This window comes from Symphalangus syndactylus, chromosome 24, assembly GCF_028878055.3.
Source record: "Symphalangus syndactylus isolate Jambi chromosome 24, NHGRI_mSymSyn1-v2.1_pri, whole genome shotgun sequence".
In the NCBI taxonomy this organism is placed as follows: domain Eukaryota; kingdom Metazoa; phylum Chordata; class Mammalia; order Primates; family Hylobatidae; genus Symphalangus; species Symphalangus syndactylus.
Window position 1 is genome coordinate 25,513,356 of NC_072446.2, and position 19,987 is coordinate 25,533,342.

Consider the following 19,987-nt stretch of genomic DNA (forward strand, 5'->3'; position numbering starts at 1 on the left):
CATGAGGAGGCCACTGGGCTCCACTTTCAACTGTTGCCACATCTATCACTCAAGTTCTCTGGAACACACCTCACTGATGAAATAAGCCAGAGGTGGGGGAACCCAAAGGAGGTGATCTGTGTGGTTCCCCAAGTCACCACTTGGCTTGTGATTTGCTCCATCCAGTCATCTTGGGACCTGTGGTTCAGTTAAGAAAATACGGAGCAAGACTGCAAGATGTGGGCATGAAGCCAGCCTCATACGTGTTTGTGTGCTTCACAAGGTGTTTCAAAGAGAGTTTCTATCAATTGTCCATACAGAAAAAGAATAAGGATATTTCACATTAAATAAGAGTTTTAGGGATCACTTTGAAAAATGGAAAGATGTGGTCTCCTTGGGATCCATTCTAGAGGGGCAGCAATGAGCTGAAGCCAAGTAACGCCCCCCATCCCCAACGTTGGTGGGGGGGCTTAGTGTCTAGTTTGCTACAGTTCCCACCACTCCCTATAACCCTATACCTAGCTCATGTCTCTCTTTTACATGACTGCTTGGCCCTGTACTATCTGAGTCTGAAATCCTGATTGAGAAGAACCACATTCTGGAGCAGGTTCAATCCATAGACTAGTAGAATCATTTTTGAAAAAGTAATATTTCTTTGTGATTTCAGATGTAAATATTTCTTTTCAGTTTGTCATTTTGTTTCCTTTTTTGTTTGCTTGTTTTTTGTCATTTGTTTTGTTGTTTTGACTTCTGGTGTTCTTTGCCGTGCCAAAAAAGAAAAAAAAAGTTCTGTAGTTGAACCTGTCAATCTTTTCATTTATGGATTTTGGATTTCTGAGTCCTGGTTAGAAAAGCCTTTTCCACTCCAAGGTTATAAAAAATTGTGCTTATTCTCGTTCTAGTATTTTTATGGTTTTATTTTTAACATTTAAACCGTCAATCCATTTGGATTTGTTTTCTGGTAGTAGGAACGGATACTTTTCTCCAGATGGCTAACTAGCTGTTCCAATGCCATTCATTCAATAGTTCATATTTTCCCACTGACTCAAGACATCACCTTCTCCACGTACTAAATGTGTGGGTCTCTCTCTGAGACCATTTGTTCTCCTCTATTGATCGGTGAGTAGATTCACACTAGAAGCATGTTGCTTTGATTACTGAAGCTTTATGATATGCTTCAATATTGGTATGCCTAGTACTTAATTGCTTTTCTTTTACATACTTTTTAAAGTCAAATCTCTTGGTTCACAGGAAAGGAAATACAAATCAGTCAAGGGTCTGACAAGATGCTCAACCTCACTTGTGTGACAAGACTTAGAAATTACTACTGCCCTGAGACACCATTTTTTCATGCAACAGATTGGCAAAAACTTCAACCATTAGATGACACTGGGTTATGAGTTTTTGTGATAACAGGTACTATTCCCAGACACTGTTGCCGGGAGTGTAAATGGGTAGAATCCCTGTGGAGGGTAACTTGAAGATATCTACCAAATTTAAATATAGACTTGCCCCTTGACCCCAACTCCTACTTTTTGGAAATTTGCCCTTCAGATATACTTATAAAAAATAATATACATATAGGGGTTTTCATAACCATTTTAGAGGCAGTTGTAAAAGAGCAGAAACAGGCCAAATGGCCCCCAGTAAGGAACTGGCTCAATCATTTAGAGCACATCATTCAATGCAATAATAGGCATCTATGAAAAAGAATGAAGAAGCTCTTTCTATATATTGACTTAGCAAGTTCTCTCCAAGGTATATAGCTAAATGAGGAAAACAAAGTGCAGAAGAGTGTGTATAGTATGTTATCTGTGAAAAGAATATAGGCAAGTGTTTCTGCCATCATGTGATAATGCTTTCTTGAAAGGCCATGAGTTATGCAAACCCGTGCACTAAAATCAGAGAGCTTATGGGAAGAAGTAGGGTTAGAGCTGACTGCCCCAAAGCAATGCCACTTTGTAACCAGAGCATTAACCAAAGCAGTGACAATCCTCGTAAAAATGATAGCATGGTGAAAAAATAAAAACGTAAATAATAAACTGAGAAGCACTACATTATAAAAGAGATCTTTGCTTTTAAAAGGAAGTGAAAGTATCTTGATGGAGGTGATGAAGAGATGATGGAGGTGCTGAACTATGGAAACAAAGGCAACATGCATAAAAATTGGCGGGAATTGCAAAATTAGTTCTCCCAAAATAGAACATGTAACCAAACTGAGGAAGAGGAAGAACATAGGGCATTCTGAGCAGAACTGTACTCATACCAGGCTTGCTGCATTTGCTTGTGTTTGGTATTTTACATTAGCTGCTATTAGCCTACGCTCTGGAAAAATTACAAATGAACCAATGCAGTGGAATTTTCACTTCTGGCCAAGGCTGAGTAACAAGGTCTGGATTTACTCTCCCAGCTGAAACAGTTTGAAAACTAGGTTTCCAAGACGTTGGGCATCAGGCGTGGACAGTGATCCTTGCAAGAGGAGAAACAGATGGTGAGCTGTATGATTGCCCCAGGATAGAGTTTCCAGGAAGGGAAAACCTAGGTGGAGCCCCGTGGTCTCTCTGAGCTGGGGAGATGGAGCTGCAAGTCAGCAGAGGCTAATGTGGCTGGAATTGGCAGAGCAGAACTCCCAGAAAAAGAAAGTTGCGCTGGGAGCGCTCTGGAGGTTTGCTCACAGTTCCCCTTGAGTGGCCACCTGAGAACTGATGAGCACATGGGTGTAAGGAAATTACCCAGGGTTGAGAGAGAACCACTGGAAAAGATCAGAAGCAACAAGCTTCAGAGCTTATAATGGAGCCGGGAATAGTTCCTGTTCCCACCTGCCAGAATTGCAGAACCTCACAATTCATGGGGCATTGTGTAGAATACTCAGAAGGGTTTGCCTCAGTAGTGGAAAAAATTTCTCCTGGACTAAACGCTGCTCTGATCCCAACTGGCAAGGCTGAAAGCAAGACTCAAAAGAATCCAACAGTTTCTAAGTAACCTAACTGCATCCCAGAACAAAGTTCAAAAGTATTTATTGGAATATAAAAATATCCAGCATCTGACAAGGTAAAATTTATGTTTGGCATCCAATTGAAACTTATCAGGCATGCAGGGAAGCAGAAAAATATGATTTTTAACGCAGAGAAAAATCAATGAAAATGAACCCAGAAATGACAGGAATGATAGAATTAGACAGACATTAAAACGTTTACTACAACTGGATTCTATCTGTTCAAGAAGCCAGAAGAAAGATTGGACATGTTAAGTAGAGACATGGAAGTTATCAAAAAAAGACCCAGGCTGGGCACGGTGGCTCATGCCTGTACTAGCACTTTAGGGGGCTGAGGTGGGCAGACTGCCTGAGCTCAGAAGCTTGAGACCAGCCTGGCCAACATGGCAAAACCCCGTCTCCACTTAAAATACAAAAATTAGCCAGGAGTGGTGGTGAGCACCTGTAATCCCAGCTACTTGGGTGGCTGAGGCATGAGAATCGCTTGAACCCTGGAGGCAGAGGTTGCAATGAGCCGAGATTACGCCACTGCACTCCAGCCTGGGTGACAGAGCAAGGCTCCATCTTCAAAAAACAAACACCCAAAATCAAACTTCTGGAGATGAAAATGATGTATGGGATGAAAAATGACATGGATGTAATTAGCAGCAGATCAGATACTACAGAAGAAAAGATTAACGAACTTGAGGAGTGGGAGGTAGTGGTGGTGGGACATCAGAAAAAAATTGGAAGAAATATTGGCTGAAAAATTTCCAAATTTGATGGAAATGATAAATCCACAGATCTAAGAGTCTCAATGAACACAGAGCACAAATCTTAAAGAAAACTACATCACGGCACATAACAACAACAGTGATAGAGAAACTCTAAGAAGCCAATGAAACAATGCAACTTCCGAGTTATACTAACATAGTTTTCTTATTTATGAATCACGTCTGAACTAATTCTTGTAATAGTAACATACAATATAATAGACTGCTTATATTTTACTTATGTTTGCAAAAAGACGTTCTGGATGGGTTCCCATGAAATTATTACAGTGGTTAATTGTTAGGGGTTTGGAAACGGGGTGGATGTAGCATGAGGGTAGAAGAAAGATTTCCACAGATGCCCGAATTAGGTAAATGTATAACCTGTTTAAAAAATTAATGTGTCTTTTTTTTTTTAATTACAAAAGGAATATATTGGAGGGAGGGGAACTAGGGAGTGACGCTAATGGGCATGGGGTTTCTTTGTGGGGTGACAAAAATGCTGTGGAACTAGATAGTGGTGATGGTTGCACAATTTTAGTGAACATACTAAAAACACTAAATTGAACACTCTAAAAAGGTGAAGTTTACCAGCCTATGCAACACAATGAAACCCCGTCTCTATAAAAAATAAACAAAATTAGCTGGGCATGGTGTCGGGCACCTGCTAGTCCCAGCTACTTGGGAGGCTGAGGTGGGAGAATCGCTTGAGCCCAGGAGGCAGAGGTTGCAGTGAGCTGACATCACACCACTGCACTCCAGCCCAGGCGACAGAGAGAGACCCTGCCTCAAAAAAAAAAAAAAAAAAAAAAAGGTGAAGTTTAGGGATGTGAGTTATGTCTCAGTTAAAAATTAAGGCTGAGCACAGTGGCTCATGCCTGTAATCCCAGCACTTTGAGGGGCTGAGGTGGGCGGATCACTTGAGGTAAGGAGTTCGAGACCAGCCTGACCAACACGGCGAAACCCCATCTCTACTAAAAATGCAAAAATTAGCCAGGTGTGGTGGCAGGCGCCTGTAATCCCAGCTACTTGGGAGACCAAGGCTGGAGAATTGCTTGAATCCAGGAGGCGGAGGTTGCAGTAAGCCGAGATCACACCATTGTACTCCAGCCTGGACGACAAAGTGAGACTCCATCTCAACAAGAAACAATTTAATTAAAACACAGGAAAAAGAAATACATACATGTTCATTGTTTAAAACAATAGAAATTCAAAGAACGTTCATAAAAGAAGGGTCCTAAAAGATCATGACATTCAGGGCTTCTCAGCGACCACAGAACGAGTTTGGACGGAGGGGCCCTCATCCCATCTGCCTGGGAAAACTGCCTCCTGAATTCTATTCCTGGAGAGGTAGAAGGCACAACAGCCTGCAAAGGCTCTGAAAAGTCCTGTAGCAAAGATGTCTATTTTAACTTTGTGGCACGCACTATTTACTAAATGTATTTGGTATATATGACCATGACCCGCCCCAACCCCTTTATTTTTTCCTGGAACACTTGTTAGCACTAGAACTGTGGAACACAGATCATGAAAGCTTTGTGACTGTCCAAGGTCACACAGTTTACTGGTGGCAGATTTCATGAATCTGACATAGAGACTTCCTAAATCCAACACAATCCAGCCTCGGAGGTCTCGAGCTGAGATCACTGAGTTATAAGTGCTTTTACTGAACTTTTAATTTCCTACACTTCCTTGAATTGCACGTTTCCATGTTGCTCCTGAGTGGCTGCTGGAGGGGTTCTAAGCTTCAGTCTTTATGTTTCCTGGCCCTTCATAAATGCAAAAAGAGTTTCCATTGGATAGGGCTCCCACTGTTTTCTTGCTTTTTTTTTTTTGAGATGGAGTCTTGCTTTGTCACCCATACTGGAGTGCAGTGGCGTGATCTCGGCTCACTGCAACCTCCACTACTTGGGTTTAAGCGATTCTCCTGCCTCACCCTCCCAAGTAGCTGGAATTGCAGGCGTGTGCCACCACACCCGGCTAATTTTTGTATTTTAAGTAGAGATGGGGTTTTGCCATGTTGGCCAGGCTGGTCTTGAACTCCTGAGCTCAGATGATCCGCCTGCCTCAGCCTCCCAAAGGGCTGGGATTATAGGCATGAACCACTGCACTTGGCCTGTTTTTAAGTCTCCCTACAACACAGAGTTCACTGGAAGGGGAGTTTTTGTGGATGTAGACAGTTCCACAGTCTCAAATTAGTATTCCTCTTTTCTCTTACCCTGACCACTTACTAAAATTGAGAGTTCAGGAAATAGAAGTGAACTTGGAAAGAACGTGGCCCATCAAACCTGAAGTGAGGCTAACAATGTCAATCATAATAATGATAATTAACGTTTTAGAGAGCGTTAGTTTGTGCCAGGCGCTGCTCTAAACACTTCACATACATTAACTCATTTAGTCATCATAGCGCCCCATGAGTAAGGTACTCTTAGTGTCCCCATTTCATGGGGAAGGAAACTGGAGTACTGAGAAGTAACTGAGCTCAAGGTCACAGGGCTGGTTTGCAGCGGTATTTGGATGTTAACTCAACCTGACTTCAGGGTCCCTGCTTTTAGTTGTTTTTAACTACCATGCTAAGGAAGGAATAACAGAGATAATAAAAAGAAAATCTAGCCTTTATGGATCTCATCTGAGGTGCCCATGAATCATGTTATTTAGTCTCCCAAAGCCTCATGTTGTCACCTCTCTCACTATGATACCAGTTTCACAGGTGAGGAAATTGAGGCACAGAGAAGTCCATGTGCTCCCCCAACTCATGCCATTGTGTGTAGGGTACTGCCAGGACTGACCACAGGCCAGGTCCAGAACTCTTAACTCCTCTGTGGCACCAGAAACTTCTTGTAACACACTCTGGAGATTTTTTTCCCCCTTTTTAATCTTTGTGGTTATTTCTGTGAATAGCAGTGTTTTACCAGAAGAAGCCAAAAGGAAAAAAAATCAAACCCATAAGAAATACACTTCAGCTATAAAAACCCCAGGGTGAACTTAAAATAAAGAAAATAAACAACTATGCAAAGGCTGAACAAGAGCTGTGAACTTTTTTCTTTTACATTTATTGTATATTCCATGGTGGGGCAGTGTTATCCAAACAGATACAGATCTCAAACCAGGGCCTTACAGGGCGATGGCTGTGCTAAGTTTTAGGAAGTTCATGAGATTAGCTAGAAGACCTAGTGGGAGGCATCCTGGCTTGCCTAAAGCTTGCTCTGTGATCTTCCGTAAGATGCTCTGTTGCAGTGCCTCAGTTTACTCATCTGTAAAATGATGAGGTGAGCCCTAAGAGCGTCCTTTTTTGCTTCTATAAAATAATGTATTTTTTCTTTTTTTGAGACAGGGTCATGCTGTATTGCCCAGGCTGGAGTGTGGTGGGGTGATCATAGCTTACTGCAACCTTGAACTCCTGGGCTCAAGCAATCCTTCCACCTCAGCCTCCTGAGTAGCTGGAACTACAGATGCACACCACCATGCCCAGCATTTTTTTTTTTTTTAAAGACAGGGTCTTGCTCTATTGCTCAGGCTGGAGTGCAGTGGCATTATCACAGCTTACTGCAGCCTTGACCTCCCAGGCTGAAAAGTGATCCTCCTACCTCAACATATTGAGTAGCTGGGACTACAGGCGTGCATCACCATGCCCAGATAATTTTTTTTTTTTTTTTTTTGTAGAGATGGGTTTTACCAGGTTTCCCAGGCTGGACTTGAACTCCTGGACTCAAGCAATAAATGTATCTGCCTTGGTCTCCCAAAGTGCTGGGGTTATGGGCCAAAATTATGGTTTTAATTCTTAGAAAGGAAAAAGACTCATGCTAGCTTCTCACCATGGGCCAATTTCACAAAATCAGCATTTTCAGGCCTAAAAGTTCATAAGCCTCAATCTTCTTTATTTTCTTCTTCCTCTGAGAAACTAAGCTCAACCAATGTCTTCCATTCTGAAATGCTCTCAGTAGTTCGAGAGTTTATTTCTCCTCTGGAACAACTCAAAAAAAAAAAAAAGTTAATAGGAAGCACATGGGCATGGTGTGTGAGCGTTCTGTGTGTTTGTGTTTGAAAAAAATACTTAAGGAGGAATATGTCAGGCTTGCAAAATGCCTGGGCTGTCTCAAGAGCAGTTTATAGCCATTAGCATCAGACTGAAGGCAGTTAATTGGGACGAAGCCCAGCTGCTGCCGCTGCCCTTCTGTCATCTGGGCTGCGAGGAGGATAAGAAAATAACCTGGACGATTCCCATGGTAGGGCGAGAAGAGAGCTGGAGACGTTGGCTGGTGGGGATTGAGGTGGGGGGTGGGGCCCTAGGCTTACCCCTGAGAATCATCTTCTAGATGGATCTAAGAGAGTGTGAAGGGCAGGATGGCGTGAGGGTTATGTGCCTGGGCAACTGCCTGGCTCATTTCCCACTGCCATGGCTGTGTGACCTTGGGTAAGTGACTGAAACATTTTATGCCTCAGTTTCTCCACCTGTAAGATGAGGGCAGTGATACTGCCCACGTCACGGGGCTATTGGGGAGATTAAGCGGCATGCTTATGTGCAGACATTAGGACAGTGCCTGGAGTCCTGAAGGAGTCCAGGAAATCTCAACGTTTAGAGGAAGTGGCACCGGAGAAACTGGAGTCTGAATCCTAGCTCTGAACACTTATTGGCTCTGCGGTTTTGGGCAAGTCACTTGCCCTCTCTGAGCCTCACTTTCACCATCTATGAAAGCCGGGCTGATGGTGCCCACCTCACGCGGTTGCTGTAAGGACCAGAGAAGAAAGAACATTATTCTGCATATTCTGCTCTGGGGAGGATGGGATGAGGCTCCTCTGGAGTCCTTGAACACTGTGAGCCTTTTCCTGCCGCGGGGGCCTTCGCTCTTGCATTCCCGCTGCCTGTAAGGCCCGGCCCGGCTCCGGCCCCTCCTGTGGCAGCCTCCTTTCCGTCGGGAGGCCCCTGACCACCTGCTGAATGCCGATCACCACTCCTGGTCCATACCACTGCACACGGTCCAGCATGCCACCATGTTTTTGTCTGTCACCAGCTTTATCAAAATCTATAATTATCTATCTATTTATCAATTGATTACTGTCCATCTTTCTCCATGAGGAGATTGTCTTTGTGGGCTGCTGTGCCCTCAGTGCCTAGAAGGGTGCCAGGTGTCAAGCTGGTGTTCAACATATGGAATGAATGAATGAATGAATGAATAGGGGCCTCTCCTACATAACTTAGATCACTTATTGTGTGGCCGAGGGGGTGTCAAAATGGGATACGGGAACTGGGTTTCCATTTCAACCTCTGTGGCCTCAGAAGCCCTGAGGCAGTAAGTCCAGTTTCTATTTAAAGAGCTGGAAAGAAACTGGCTTGAGATGGACTCAAACGCAAGTTCAAGTTCAGTACCTTCACACACCTCCTATTATCAGGGCCGGTGCCATCATTCACTCCCCACTTGGAGAGATGGGTCTCAGCAGTTTACTCCCTTCAGTGGGCCTCAGAAAGGCCCCAACTGGGGACACAGACATGACAGCAGAAGCAGAGGAGGCAGGAAAGTGCCGGGGTTACAGTGACGGGCTTTGCAGTGAGGCTGAGGGTTGGGATTCCACCAGGCCCCCAAGAGATCTGACACAGTCCCTTTGCCATTACGCTTACAATAAAATCTAAAATCCTTGCCCTGGTGTTGGACAAATCAGTCATTCCTTCTATGCCTCAGTTTCCTCTTCTGTGAAATTGGAATAATACAGTACCATTGCTTGAGAGCGTCATGAAGGTTGTATGAGAGACCCACAGAGCATCACCTGGCACGTAGCATGTTTGGTCAAGGCTAGCTCATGGCATCACTGACAAACTTGGACATAGACCTTACCAGGAAGCTATTCTCAGGGCTGGGCATGAATGCTTATTACCTGCTTTCCCTACACACATATCTAAGATTATTTGTTCTCCTTTCACAATGTTTTTTCCTGAAATGCTGCCCTTGACAATCATTTTTATTACTTCCTTAATAAAAAATTAAAATAATAAAGATGAAGTGACAGTACTTCCAAGTAGTTTCTTTTAAAAGAAAAGTACTATCAAAGCTGGGTGCAGCAGTGCACAGCTGTGGTCCTAGATACTCAGGAGGCTGAGGTGGCAGAATCACTTGAGCCCAGTCTGGGCAACATAGCAAGACTCCGTCTCAAAAAAAAGTGCAATCACTCATCAGCCCACCATCTTATCATTTTACTCTTTCAGACCCTTGATGGTAATTTTTAGCAGCTTATATAAAGGGAAACAGCAGAATGGGGATCCCCATAATTACAGCCACCAGCCCCCTGCTCCATGCATCAACTCCAGCATGCTCCCAAGGGGGCATCAGAACAGAGAAGGGCTCTTGGATGGTAAAAGAGTGGAGATGAGCATGGGAGAACCCAGTAAGCCAGTTCCTTATGGCATGTGGGTGGAGGGTTACACAATGGAGTTCTTTCTTCCTTAAGGCCACCCTCTAGGGCTGCAGAGCCTTGATCCTCCTGCCTGGAATAACAGCTTCTTCACCTGACTGTCCAATATTTCCACCACCCGACATTTCTGAGTCTCCGCAATAGACTTGCCTGTCCCATCACACTTAAAATACAAGCAAACTCCTTCCCATATCCCTCAAGGCCATGTGTGATTGTGCCTTGCTCTTTCTCCAAGATTCTTTCCTCCTACATGCCTTCTGACTTTGCTCCAGTCTCACTGGTCTCAGCTCTGTGCCTCAAATGCATCCAGACATTTTCCTGCATGCAGCGTTTGCACAGGCTGTTTCCTCTGCCTGGAATGCTCTTCCCTAAGATGTCTATGTGGCTGCTCTGCCTCACCCTTTGGGTTTCTGCCCTATGTCACCTCTTCAAAGAGCCTTCCCTGATGATTTGATCTAAAGTCACAAATCTCACCTTTCCTGACCTCCCAAGTGCTCATCACTCTTTATGCAAACACCAGGTTTATTTGCCTTATTACATTCAACCCCTTCCCAAATCATCTGGCTTATTTGCCGACTTTATCATTAGTCTCTCCCCACTGCCAGGTAATGACCATGAAGGCAGATCTCATATCTATTTTCTCCACTCCTTGAGATAGAGCCTGGCACATAGTAGGTGCTCAAAAAATCTTCTGAATGAATGAATGAATGGATACCCAACTTAGGTGGTTCTTAGAGGTGGGCAGGAAGGGGCCACAGCGCCACACTGACCGTGCATCTGGTAGGTGTATGGGCTCTGTCCAGTGGGTGGGGTGCTGAAGCTGGAGCCATAGCTGAGGAATCCACTCTGGCCAGGGGAATGGTTCAAGCTGTCTTCTGTCTTGATGCCTTTGAAGGGAGAGCGGAAAAAAAAAAGGACCAAGGACACATGATTAGGATGCGTCCTTGTCACCCACAAAAGAGCTACTGGGTCAAGACAGCATGCAATTTTATCAGCTTCCAAATGAGGAGCTGCAAACTGGTGGCTTGTCAGCCAAAGTGAGCCTATAGACATTTGACTTGGCCAGCATATTTTTAAGAAAAACTGAATTAGTTGATTTTGTTAAAAGTCAGGACATTTCATACACAAAAAGCTGGACTTACGGCTTCTTTTTGAATGACAACATGGTCTAGTAACACCATGTCTGCAACCCATGTGACCGCAAGCTGCCCCTGTGGGCTCCCAATTCACGTGTTTCCCAGTTCATCATAGATTCCATTCCATCTGCAGGACTTTGAGGCTGGTTTTAAGGTGCTATTTTCTCATTGCAGTTGTGATTTGTTTTGATACATCCTAGGACCCTATCAAAAGTGAAGAAACGAAAGGCAGGCCACGAAGGTCTCATATTTTGTACATGCCACCAGCTTCATGCTACCTGCCAGCTTGGTAGGTATGAAGGTCTCATATTTTGTACATGCCACCAGCTTCATGCCACCTGCCATCTTGGTAGGTATGCAAGCCTGCAGCCCACTACTCCACTGAGTAGTGCCGTGTATGGCTTAAATGTCCATTAGGGTTTTGGACAAAGGTGTGAAATGAACCACCCTTCCTCTGCAAAGATGATGTCACTTAACTGTAAGACACACTCTCCAGTCTCACGGGGGGACCTGCTTATCCCAAGTTCACAGTTACAAATCTGCCTTCTGCTTCAGCAAAACTCGGCATGCTTACCTAAAGCATAGGTACTAATTCCATGAACAACTGGCTGAGAAAGGGACTGTGCTGAGGAGAAGCTAACCATCATCAGCTCATTCACTTAATTTTTATTGAAAATGTAATGAATGCATAGTAGAAAATTCCAATAGTACAAAAGGCATAAAGCAAAGTGTCTCTTCCCATCCCTGACCTCAAACCCCAGCTCTTCTGCCTACAGGCAACCACGATTACCAGCTTTACGGAACACAATTCACTTCCAGACAGGTTCTGTGCATATACAAACTTATGTATATAACATACATATGTAATGTATATACCTATTCCACCTTTTAAAAAATAAATAGGAATATTCTATAAATTCTGTTCTTCATTTTCTTCTTTTTCCTTTACTGCTTCACAATATGTGGTAATGATCATTCCTCACGAGCTTATAAAGTTCTTCCTTATTCTGTATTGATGGCTGTGTGACATTCTAATGTGTGGTTTCCTCATCATTTAACCAGTTTCCTATTCATTAACTTTTGGGCATTTTTGAGATTTTATGACTGTAATTTAAGCTGCAGCAAATACACACATAACACACACACACAACAAATGTGTATATATACACACATATATACATGCAGAAAATATATTTAACATATAGATGTACCTATATGCATATACATATGTATTTGCTGCAGCTTATAGTCATCACACCACACACATGCACACACACACACACACATTTTGTGCACATGCGCAAGTCTATCTTTTAGGTAAATTCCCAGTAGGTGGAATCACCGAGTCCAGGGCAAGAGCATCTTAAATTTTCTTGGATGTTGCTGAATGGTGCTCCCTAGATTGTAGGTGACATTCTCTCCAGTCACTGAGTGAGTCCTCCTTCTCCACAATCACATCAACTGTGTTATCAAACATTGCTTCTCTCTATCTTATGGGTATAAAACAGTATCTCATTGCTGTTTACAATTTCATTTCTTTCCAGAACACTTCTAGTTCTGCTGATGGTTTTCTTATTGAAATTTCCTCCTTCTTATCCCGTCAACCCCATAAAATAAGAGAATGCTTAGTAAGGTAAAAACAGAGAGATTCTGCATCAGGAAATCTGGGCTGGAGTCCTAGATGGTTTGCGTCATTGATTGGTGACCTGGAAAGTCTCTCCTGCAACCCCAGGTTGGAGGCCTCCTTTCTTGTGAAATGATGAGTTGTTAGGAAATTAAAGTAAGAGGAAAGAATGAACATATAAAGGCTCTGAATGAAGTAATTAAAAGCACACATCTCTTTTATCCTCACATCGATCCCACAAAACAGGCAATATATTACTTCCTTCAATTTAAAGATGTGGGAATTGAGATTGCCAATCCATTGGACTGGGGTCTTGCAATTGGCGGATAACTCTGAAGTCAAGGTTCGTTTTCTTGATGCTTCTCAATAACAGGTGTGAAGAGGTTTTATGCCATTGATGGTGCCAGACTTTAGTAACAACAATGATGGCAGCAACAAGCAGTATTTATACAGCACCTTCTTTTTGCTCAGTTAACTAGGAATGGTTAACGTTGCATTGGGTACAGTCTGCCTCGCTGTGCACCTAAAGTAAAATCTAAACCCTGCAGTGACCCCCAAGGCCCTGCGTGGACTCTGTCCATCCCTTCGACCTCACTGCCTTTCCTGGGCTCCTTTGCTCACTCTGCTCAAGCCATACACTCAGACACTCTGTTTGTTTTAGTGACTGGATGGAAAGCCAAAATCGGAAATATCACTGCTTGTTCAGCCAGTTCCCTGATGATGAACTCCAGGTTGATTCCAGTTTTTACTATCACAAGCCAAGACGAAATGTACATACTTCCTCAAGCAATGTCGGAGTGTTTGTCTTGGTTGGATACAAGACAAAAATTGCTGCCTCTAAGGGTACCTACATTGTCCATTTTAAATAGGTGCAGACAAACTGCAACCATGTCTTTGGACTCAAAGCCTTTGCATATGTTGCTTCCTCTGCCTGGAACCCACACCTCCCTCTTCTCTATCAGGCAAATGTTGTTTCCCTACAAAGGTCTTCTATGACCTAACTCAGCCCCGAGTAGCATGAAGTTCTCCTGCCTGGCACTCATCCCAGATCACTGTTGAACCTCTGCTCTCTGTTTAGGCTGGAGGCTCCAGGAGGGCAGGGCTGGGTCCCTCTTGTACCCTGCAGTCTTCCCATATGTGGCTCCCTGTCTTGCACATAGTAGGTGTTCTAAAATTGTCTGGTGAATGAACGACTATGAAAGAAAAGAAAATAAAGTTTTTCATCTCTTCTTTTGTTTGCTGAAGGGGTTGGATCATAAAATTCTAATCCATGAGAAAGAGAAGAGAATATGAAAATGGCAAAGGCACACGAGGGCCTTCCTCCCGTAAGTCTGTTGTCCAGACTGTGGTCCATGCATCAGTCACAAGTTCAGAATGAGAAAGTCAGACACTGAGAAGTAAACATCCCGAAAGTTTTGTGGCAACTTGGCATTGTTCTGACATCTAAGGCCATTTCTCCAGATTTGTATTTAGTATGCTTTTAAAACATTTTAATTTGGCCCGGTACGGTGGCTTACGCCTGTAATCCCAGCACTTTGGGAGGCCGAGGTGGGTGGATCACTTGAGGTCAGGAGTTCGAGATCAGCCTGGCTAACATGGTGAAACCCTATCTCTATGAAAAATACAAAAATTAACTGGGTGTGGTGGTGCACACCTCTAATCCCACCTACTCAGGAGGCTGAGGCACGAGAATTGCTTGAAACTAGAAGGTGGTGATTGCAGTGAGCCGAGATCATGCCACTGCACTCCAGCCTGGGCTACAGAGTGAGACTTCATCTCAAATAAATAAATAAAAAATTTTAATTTGATTTTTTTAGTAATTCATTTTATTTTACTAAAATATTAGTCCATAGTGGAATGGCAATTAAAAAGCAAAAACCCGAAAACTGGTCTTTTAAACCAGATAGAGAAACACTGCTCTAAGAGATTATGTTCAAAGGAAATTTGGTCACGGTTTGGCCCTGGGACAGACTGACCTCATCAGACCTGCTGCTCCCCAGACATCTCTGATAAGTATCTTCGCAGCAAAGAGAAAGAGGCCTCTGAAAAGGTGCTTGTGAACTATCTGCAAGTTCCACTGGCTTCCGCTCATGGAAGCACCAAAGTGAGCGTGTGGATTTCAGAGAGGGTGTCAACAACAGAGAGCCAATAAGCATTCATTCACTCATTCACAACTATTAGCTCAGCACCTGCAACAGGTCAGGAGATACAGATCTTGATACTGCAGATACTGTAGTAGTTGGAGCTTATATGCTAGTGGGAGGAGAATGACAGTAGAAAAACAACTAAAAACACACAGTAGAGGAGAAGCATCCAAAATGCTTTTTGGGTAACACAAGAGACAACACGATTGGCTCCCAGACTCCCTGGCACACTCAGCGGCACACACTTTTCCCTGCCATCTTACGAACCTCACACTAACACAATTCTCCAAACATGATTAAATTTTTTGGACTCCATTTAGAGTCTTATGGTGCTAAAAAGAAGAATGAAGCAGGGAAGGAGGTAGCAAAGTTGGTTAAGGGGAGTTGGGATTTGAAATTTCAAACAGAGTGATCCGGAAACGTCCCTTGGAGGAGGAGGAAGAGGTCCCATGGAGGAAGAGACATTTGAACAAAGACCCGAAGGAAGCAAAGCAGCAAGACTTGTGGACACCCGAAGGAATACCTGTCCAGGCAGAGGGAAGGCATGTGCAAAGGTCCTGAGGCAGGAGCGTACTTGGTATGTTGGATGAACTAACAGCAAGGAGGCCAGTGAGGCTGGAGCGGGGTAAGGGTTGGGGAGAGGGTGAGTGATGAGGTCAGAAAGATCATCCAGGTGGGGACAGGGCAAAGACACTGCAGTGGAAAACCTTTGGCTTTGATCCTGAGAGGGGCCCTGGAGGGATCTGAGCAGAGGAGAGACAGGAGATGGTTCATATTTAAAATATCAACAGCCCCCTGAGCAGGTGCTCAGTGATGTGAATTCTGGATCAGCCCATGGCACATGGCACAGCCCAGAGCCCTCGTTTCCTGTCCTGGCTCTGTGGTATCACTGAGGCAGGTGCCGTCTGCTTTCCAAGCCTCAGTTTCCTTGTGACTACAGTGAGGGTTTTGGACCAAATTAGCGCTTCCCCATCTTCAATGTTGTGCACACTTGCTTGGTTTTCCCATATCCCAGCACCATCCATATAATGATTCACTTCATGTTATTTTTAAACATCAGGCCGGGCGTGGTGGCTCATGTCTGTAACCCCAGCACTTTGGGTTGCCGAGGCAGGCCGATCATTTGAGGCCAGGAGTTCAAGATCAGCATGGGAAACATGGTGAAACCCTGTCTCTACTAAAAATACAAAAATTAACTGGGTGTGGTGGTGCACATATGTAATCCCAGCTATTCAGGAGGTGAAGCAGGAGAATCACTTGAACGTGGGAGGCAGAGGTTGCAGTGAGCTGAGATCATGCCACTGCACTCCAGCATGGGAGACAGAGCGAGACTATATCTCAAAAAAAAAAAAAAAAAAAAAAAAAAAAAAAAAAAACAAAAAAAAAACTCAATTTTGAAACTATTTGCTTGCCTTAAGCAATAATGACCAAGAAATCACAGGTTCCATATTATATATATATATATATATATATGTGTATATTTGTACACACACATATATATAGATATAAATGCATATTAAAACAAATATGTAACTACATTTATTTTTTGAGACAGTATTTCACGCTGTCACCCAGGCTGGAGTGCAGTGGCATGCTCATGGCTCACTGCAGCCTCGACCTCCCAGGGTCAAGTGATCCTCCCACTTCAGCCTCTCTAGTAGCTGGGACCATGTGTGTGCCACCACGCCCAGTAGTTCTCGAGACTCAGCACCCAGAGGCTTTGAAGCTTCTATCTTCAGCCTCCTGGAACCTGAGCCCACCATGCCTGAAGAAACCCAGGAGGAAGGGCCACATGAGAGAGAGGACCCACCGTGCCATCTAGGCAGCCCACAGCAGCATGAGAGGGACTGTGGGAGACCAGCAGCAGGCCCACCTGGCCAGCCCGCAGAAATAATACGTCAGTGTTGTTTTAAGCCACTAAGTTCTGGAGTGGCTTTTTACAAAGCCAGAGATAACAAAAATTCTTTGCCATTATCCAGGATAGTGAAGAATGCATATACCCCATGACCCAGAAATTCCTCTCGTAGGTTTCCACCCCTGAGAAATGCACAAAGATGCTTATTGCAGCATCCTATGTAATGAGAAACAACCAAAGCCCTAAAAGACTGTCTAAAGAATGGGTAAGTAAATTAGGGTGCCATCAAGTAGTGGAATATTATACAGTAGTGAAAATGAATGAACTACAGCTACTTGTATGAATATGGGTACATTTTACAGACATAATGTTGGGTGGAAAAAGCAAGTTGCAAAAGAATGTGTACTAAAAGATGCAATGTAGGTAAAGTTTTAAAACATGCTTAAAATACTCTACATTAAGGGTCAGCAAACTCCAGCCCATAGGCCAAATGTGATCCGCTGTTATTTTTGTAAATAAAGTTTTTTGAGACATAGACAGCCCATTCGTTTATGCTTTGTCTATGGCTGCTTTCATGCTACAATGGCAGAGTTGAGTGGTTGAGATAGAGACTGTGTGGTCTGCTAAGACAAAAATATTTACTATGTGGCTCTTTATAGAAAAAGTTTGCTGATCTCTTCTACATAAAAAAATGTGGGGGAATGATAAACATGAAATTTGGGGGCACAGGAATCTTTGAGAGGAAAGGAAGGCCACCTCCCTTTATTTTTTAAATTGAATGGTCAGTTCCTAAGTGTCGTAGTATTACTCTATTATGTATGTCTTTAATATTGCATAATAAATTGAGAAAAAAATACTCAATACTCTAACTGTCCTTGTCTCTAGTTTGCTCAATTGTGTTATTTCCTGCAGCTATTTAAACAAAGTAAATAGCACTATTTGCCAAGGAGCAATGAAAAAAGTTTCCTGACAAGATTCAACAAGGTTTGTCCAGACGATGAGCAAACACGGCTTGCTCAGGCACAGGCAGATGTAAAGGGAAATGGCTTTTCACCCACCTGTTATTGTTCAGTGACATGGACATTCTGTGTGTATGTATGTGTGTGTATGTGTGTGTGTGTGTGTGTATGTGTGTGTGTGTGTCTGTGCATGTGTGTGTGTGGCAGCCTGGCTTCTACTGGGACAGGTGACATTTGTTGAGCATTTCTCTTGGGGTGGGCCCTGGTGAGGAAGCCCTTTATCTAGATCAGGATCATGGACCAAATCTGGTCCACTGCCTGTTTGTGTAAATAAAGTTTTATTGGAACACAGACACATCCATTCGTTTACATTCGGTCTGGCTACTTTCACGTCACAATGGCAGAGCTGAGTAGTTGTGATAAAGACCATATGGATCACAAAGTAGAAAATATTTACGACCTGGACCTTTACAGAAGAAGTTAGCCAATCCCTGGTGTAGATGATCTAATTTAATCCTCCCAGCAATCATGAGAGGGGTAGACTTAGTATTACTCCCGTTGTATGAATGTGAAAACTGAGGTTTAGGGAGGGGAGGCTGCTCCCTCAGGGTCTTGCAGCCCGCAACAGGCAAGGGTGGGATGTGAATCCGGGCAGCAGAATTCCAGGACATGTGCTCTTATCATCTACACTGTATCATCCAGGAACAGACGCTCCAAAAGTAACTGGGACAGTAAAATAACTTTGCACCAAATTGATTTCCATCTGATGCCATGTTTTGTCTGGGAACAGGGCTAGTTTTCTCTTTTATGTGAAAAAGAATATGGCTTCATTTTTCTTGGCTGTCAGCCAAGCGGGGTAACTTACGTGTGACTGTATTCTAAGCCTTCTAGCACAGCAGGGGAAAAAGTTAGAAAAGATGCCTACACCTGTTGGCCAAGGTCTGTCATAGGTAATCCCCCGGGATTTACAGAATGCACAGCCAGGCGTCGGAGCCCCGCGGGTGAGGGCTCAGGGTCCAGAGCCAGGCTGCCTGGGCTTAATTCCACCTCTGCCACCAACCAGCTGGGTGACCTTGGGTAAGTTATTGAACCTCTCTGAGTCTCTGTTTCTTTATCGCTCAAGGGAGGATAATGAGATGACCTTCCTCATAGGGTTGAGGTGGGGATTAAAGGAATTAGTGGAAATAGACCAATGTGAGTGACAGGAAGTCAACGATGGTGACTATTACTAAGCCTGGCCTGACGCCTCGACAGGACCTGTCAATCCTGCCTCGAGAGTTGCTCTTGATTCTGTCTACATGTGTCTGTCCGCTGCCATGGCCTCGCCCCAGGCCTCCAACATTTCCTGCTCCAGGCTTCATCTGTCTCCCAACGGGCCTTCCTGCTTCTCCTCCTGATTCTATCTGAGCCAGCCTCACCACAGCAGCCAGTGTGATCTTTAAAACCTAGGCTGGGCACGGTAGCTCATGCCTGTCATTGTAGCACTTTGGGAAGCAGAGATAGGAAGATTGCTTGAGGTCAGAAGTTCAAGACCAGCCTGGGCAACAAAGTGAGACCGCCCCTCCCCGTCTCTACAAAAAAAAAAAAAAAAAAAAAATTAGCCAGGGGAGGTAGTGCGTGCCTGTAGTCCCAGCTACTCATGAGGGAGGGAGGAGGATTGCTTGAGCCTGGGAGGTGGAGGGTGCAGTGAGCTATGATTGCACATGCCACTCCAGCCTGGAAGACAGAGCCAGACCCAGTCTCTAAAAATAATAAAAATAAGAATAAAATTTAAAAAAACCCACCGAAGTTGCATCCTATTACCCACTGCTTATAAACCCTCTAGTGGCTTCCAGTCTCACTTGGAACAGAACCCCAAATCTTTCCTGGGCCTCGGAGGCCCCGCCCACCTTATTCACCTCATCTCCCATTGTGCTCCAGCCATTAGTCTTCTCAGAATTGCCAAGTTCCTCCCCATTCCCAGGGGCTGTCCCTCTGCCTGGATGCTCTCCTGTCTGTGCCTGCACATGGCCATCTCTCAGTTCTCAGCTGAATTTCGCTCCTTATTTAACAGGCCTTTCCCAGCCCTAGAACCTAAAACAAGTCTTTGCTTCCTTTATGCCGTGCATCATAATTTGAAATTACACGTACAGATTTAAAAA

At 44.0% G+C, this 19,987-nt stretch overlaps 1 protein-coding gene across 2 annotated transcripts in view; it reads right to left on the minus strand.

The window, feature by feature from the left end:
• The window catches only part of EYA2 (EYA transcriptional coactivator and phosphatase 2), a 296,749-nt gene that overhangs the window by 164,025 nt on the left and 112,737 nt on the right, over nt 1–19,987 (minus strand). For both annotated transcript variants that reach the window (XM_055266550.2, XM_063633402.1), the window contains exon 5: nt 10,899–11,015. In XM_055266550.2, the coding sequence (XP_055122525.1) occupies nt 10,899–11,015 (117 nt within the window). The remainder of the gene's footprint in view (nt 1–10,898; nt 11,016–19,987) is intronic.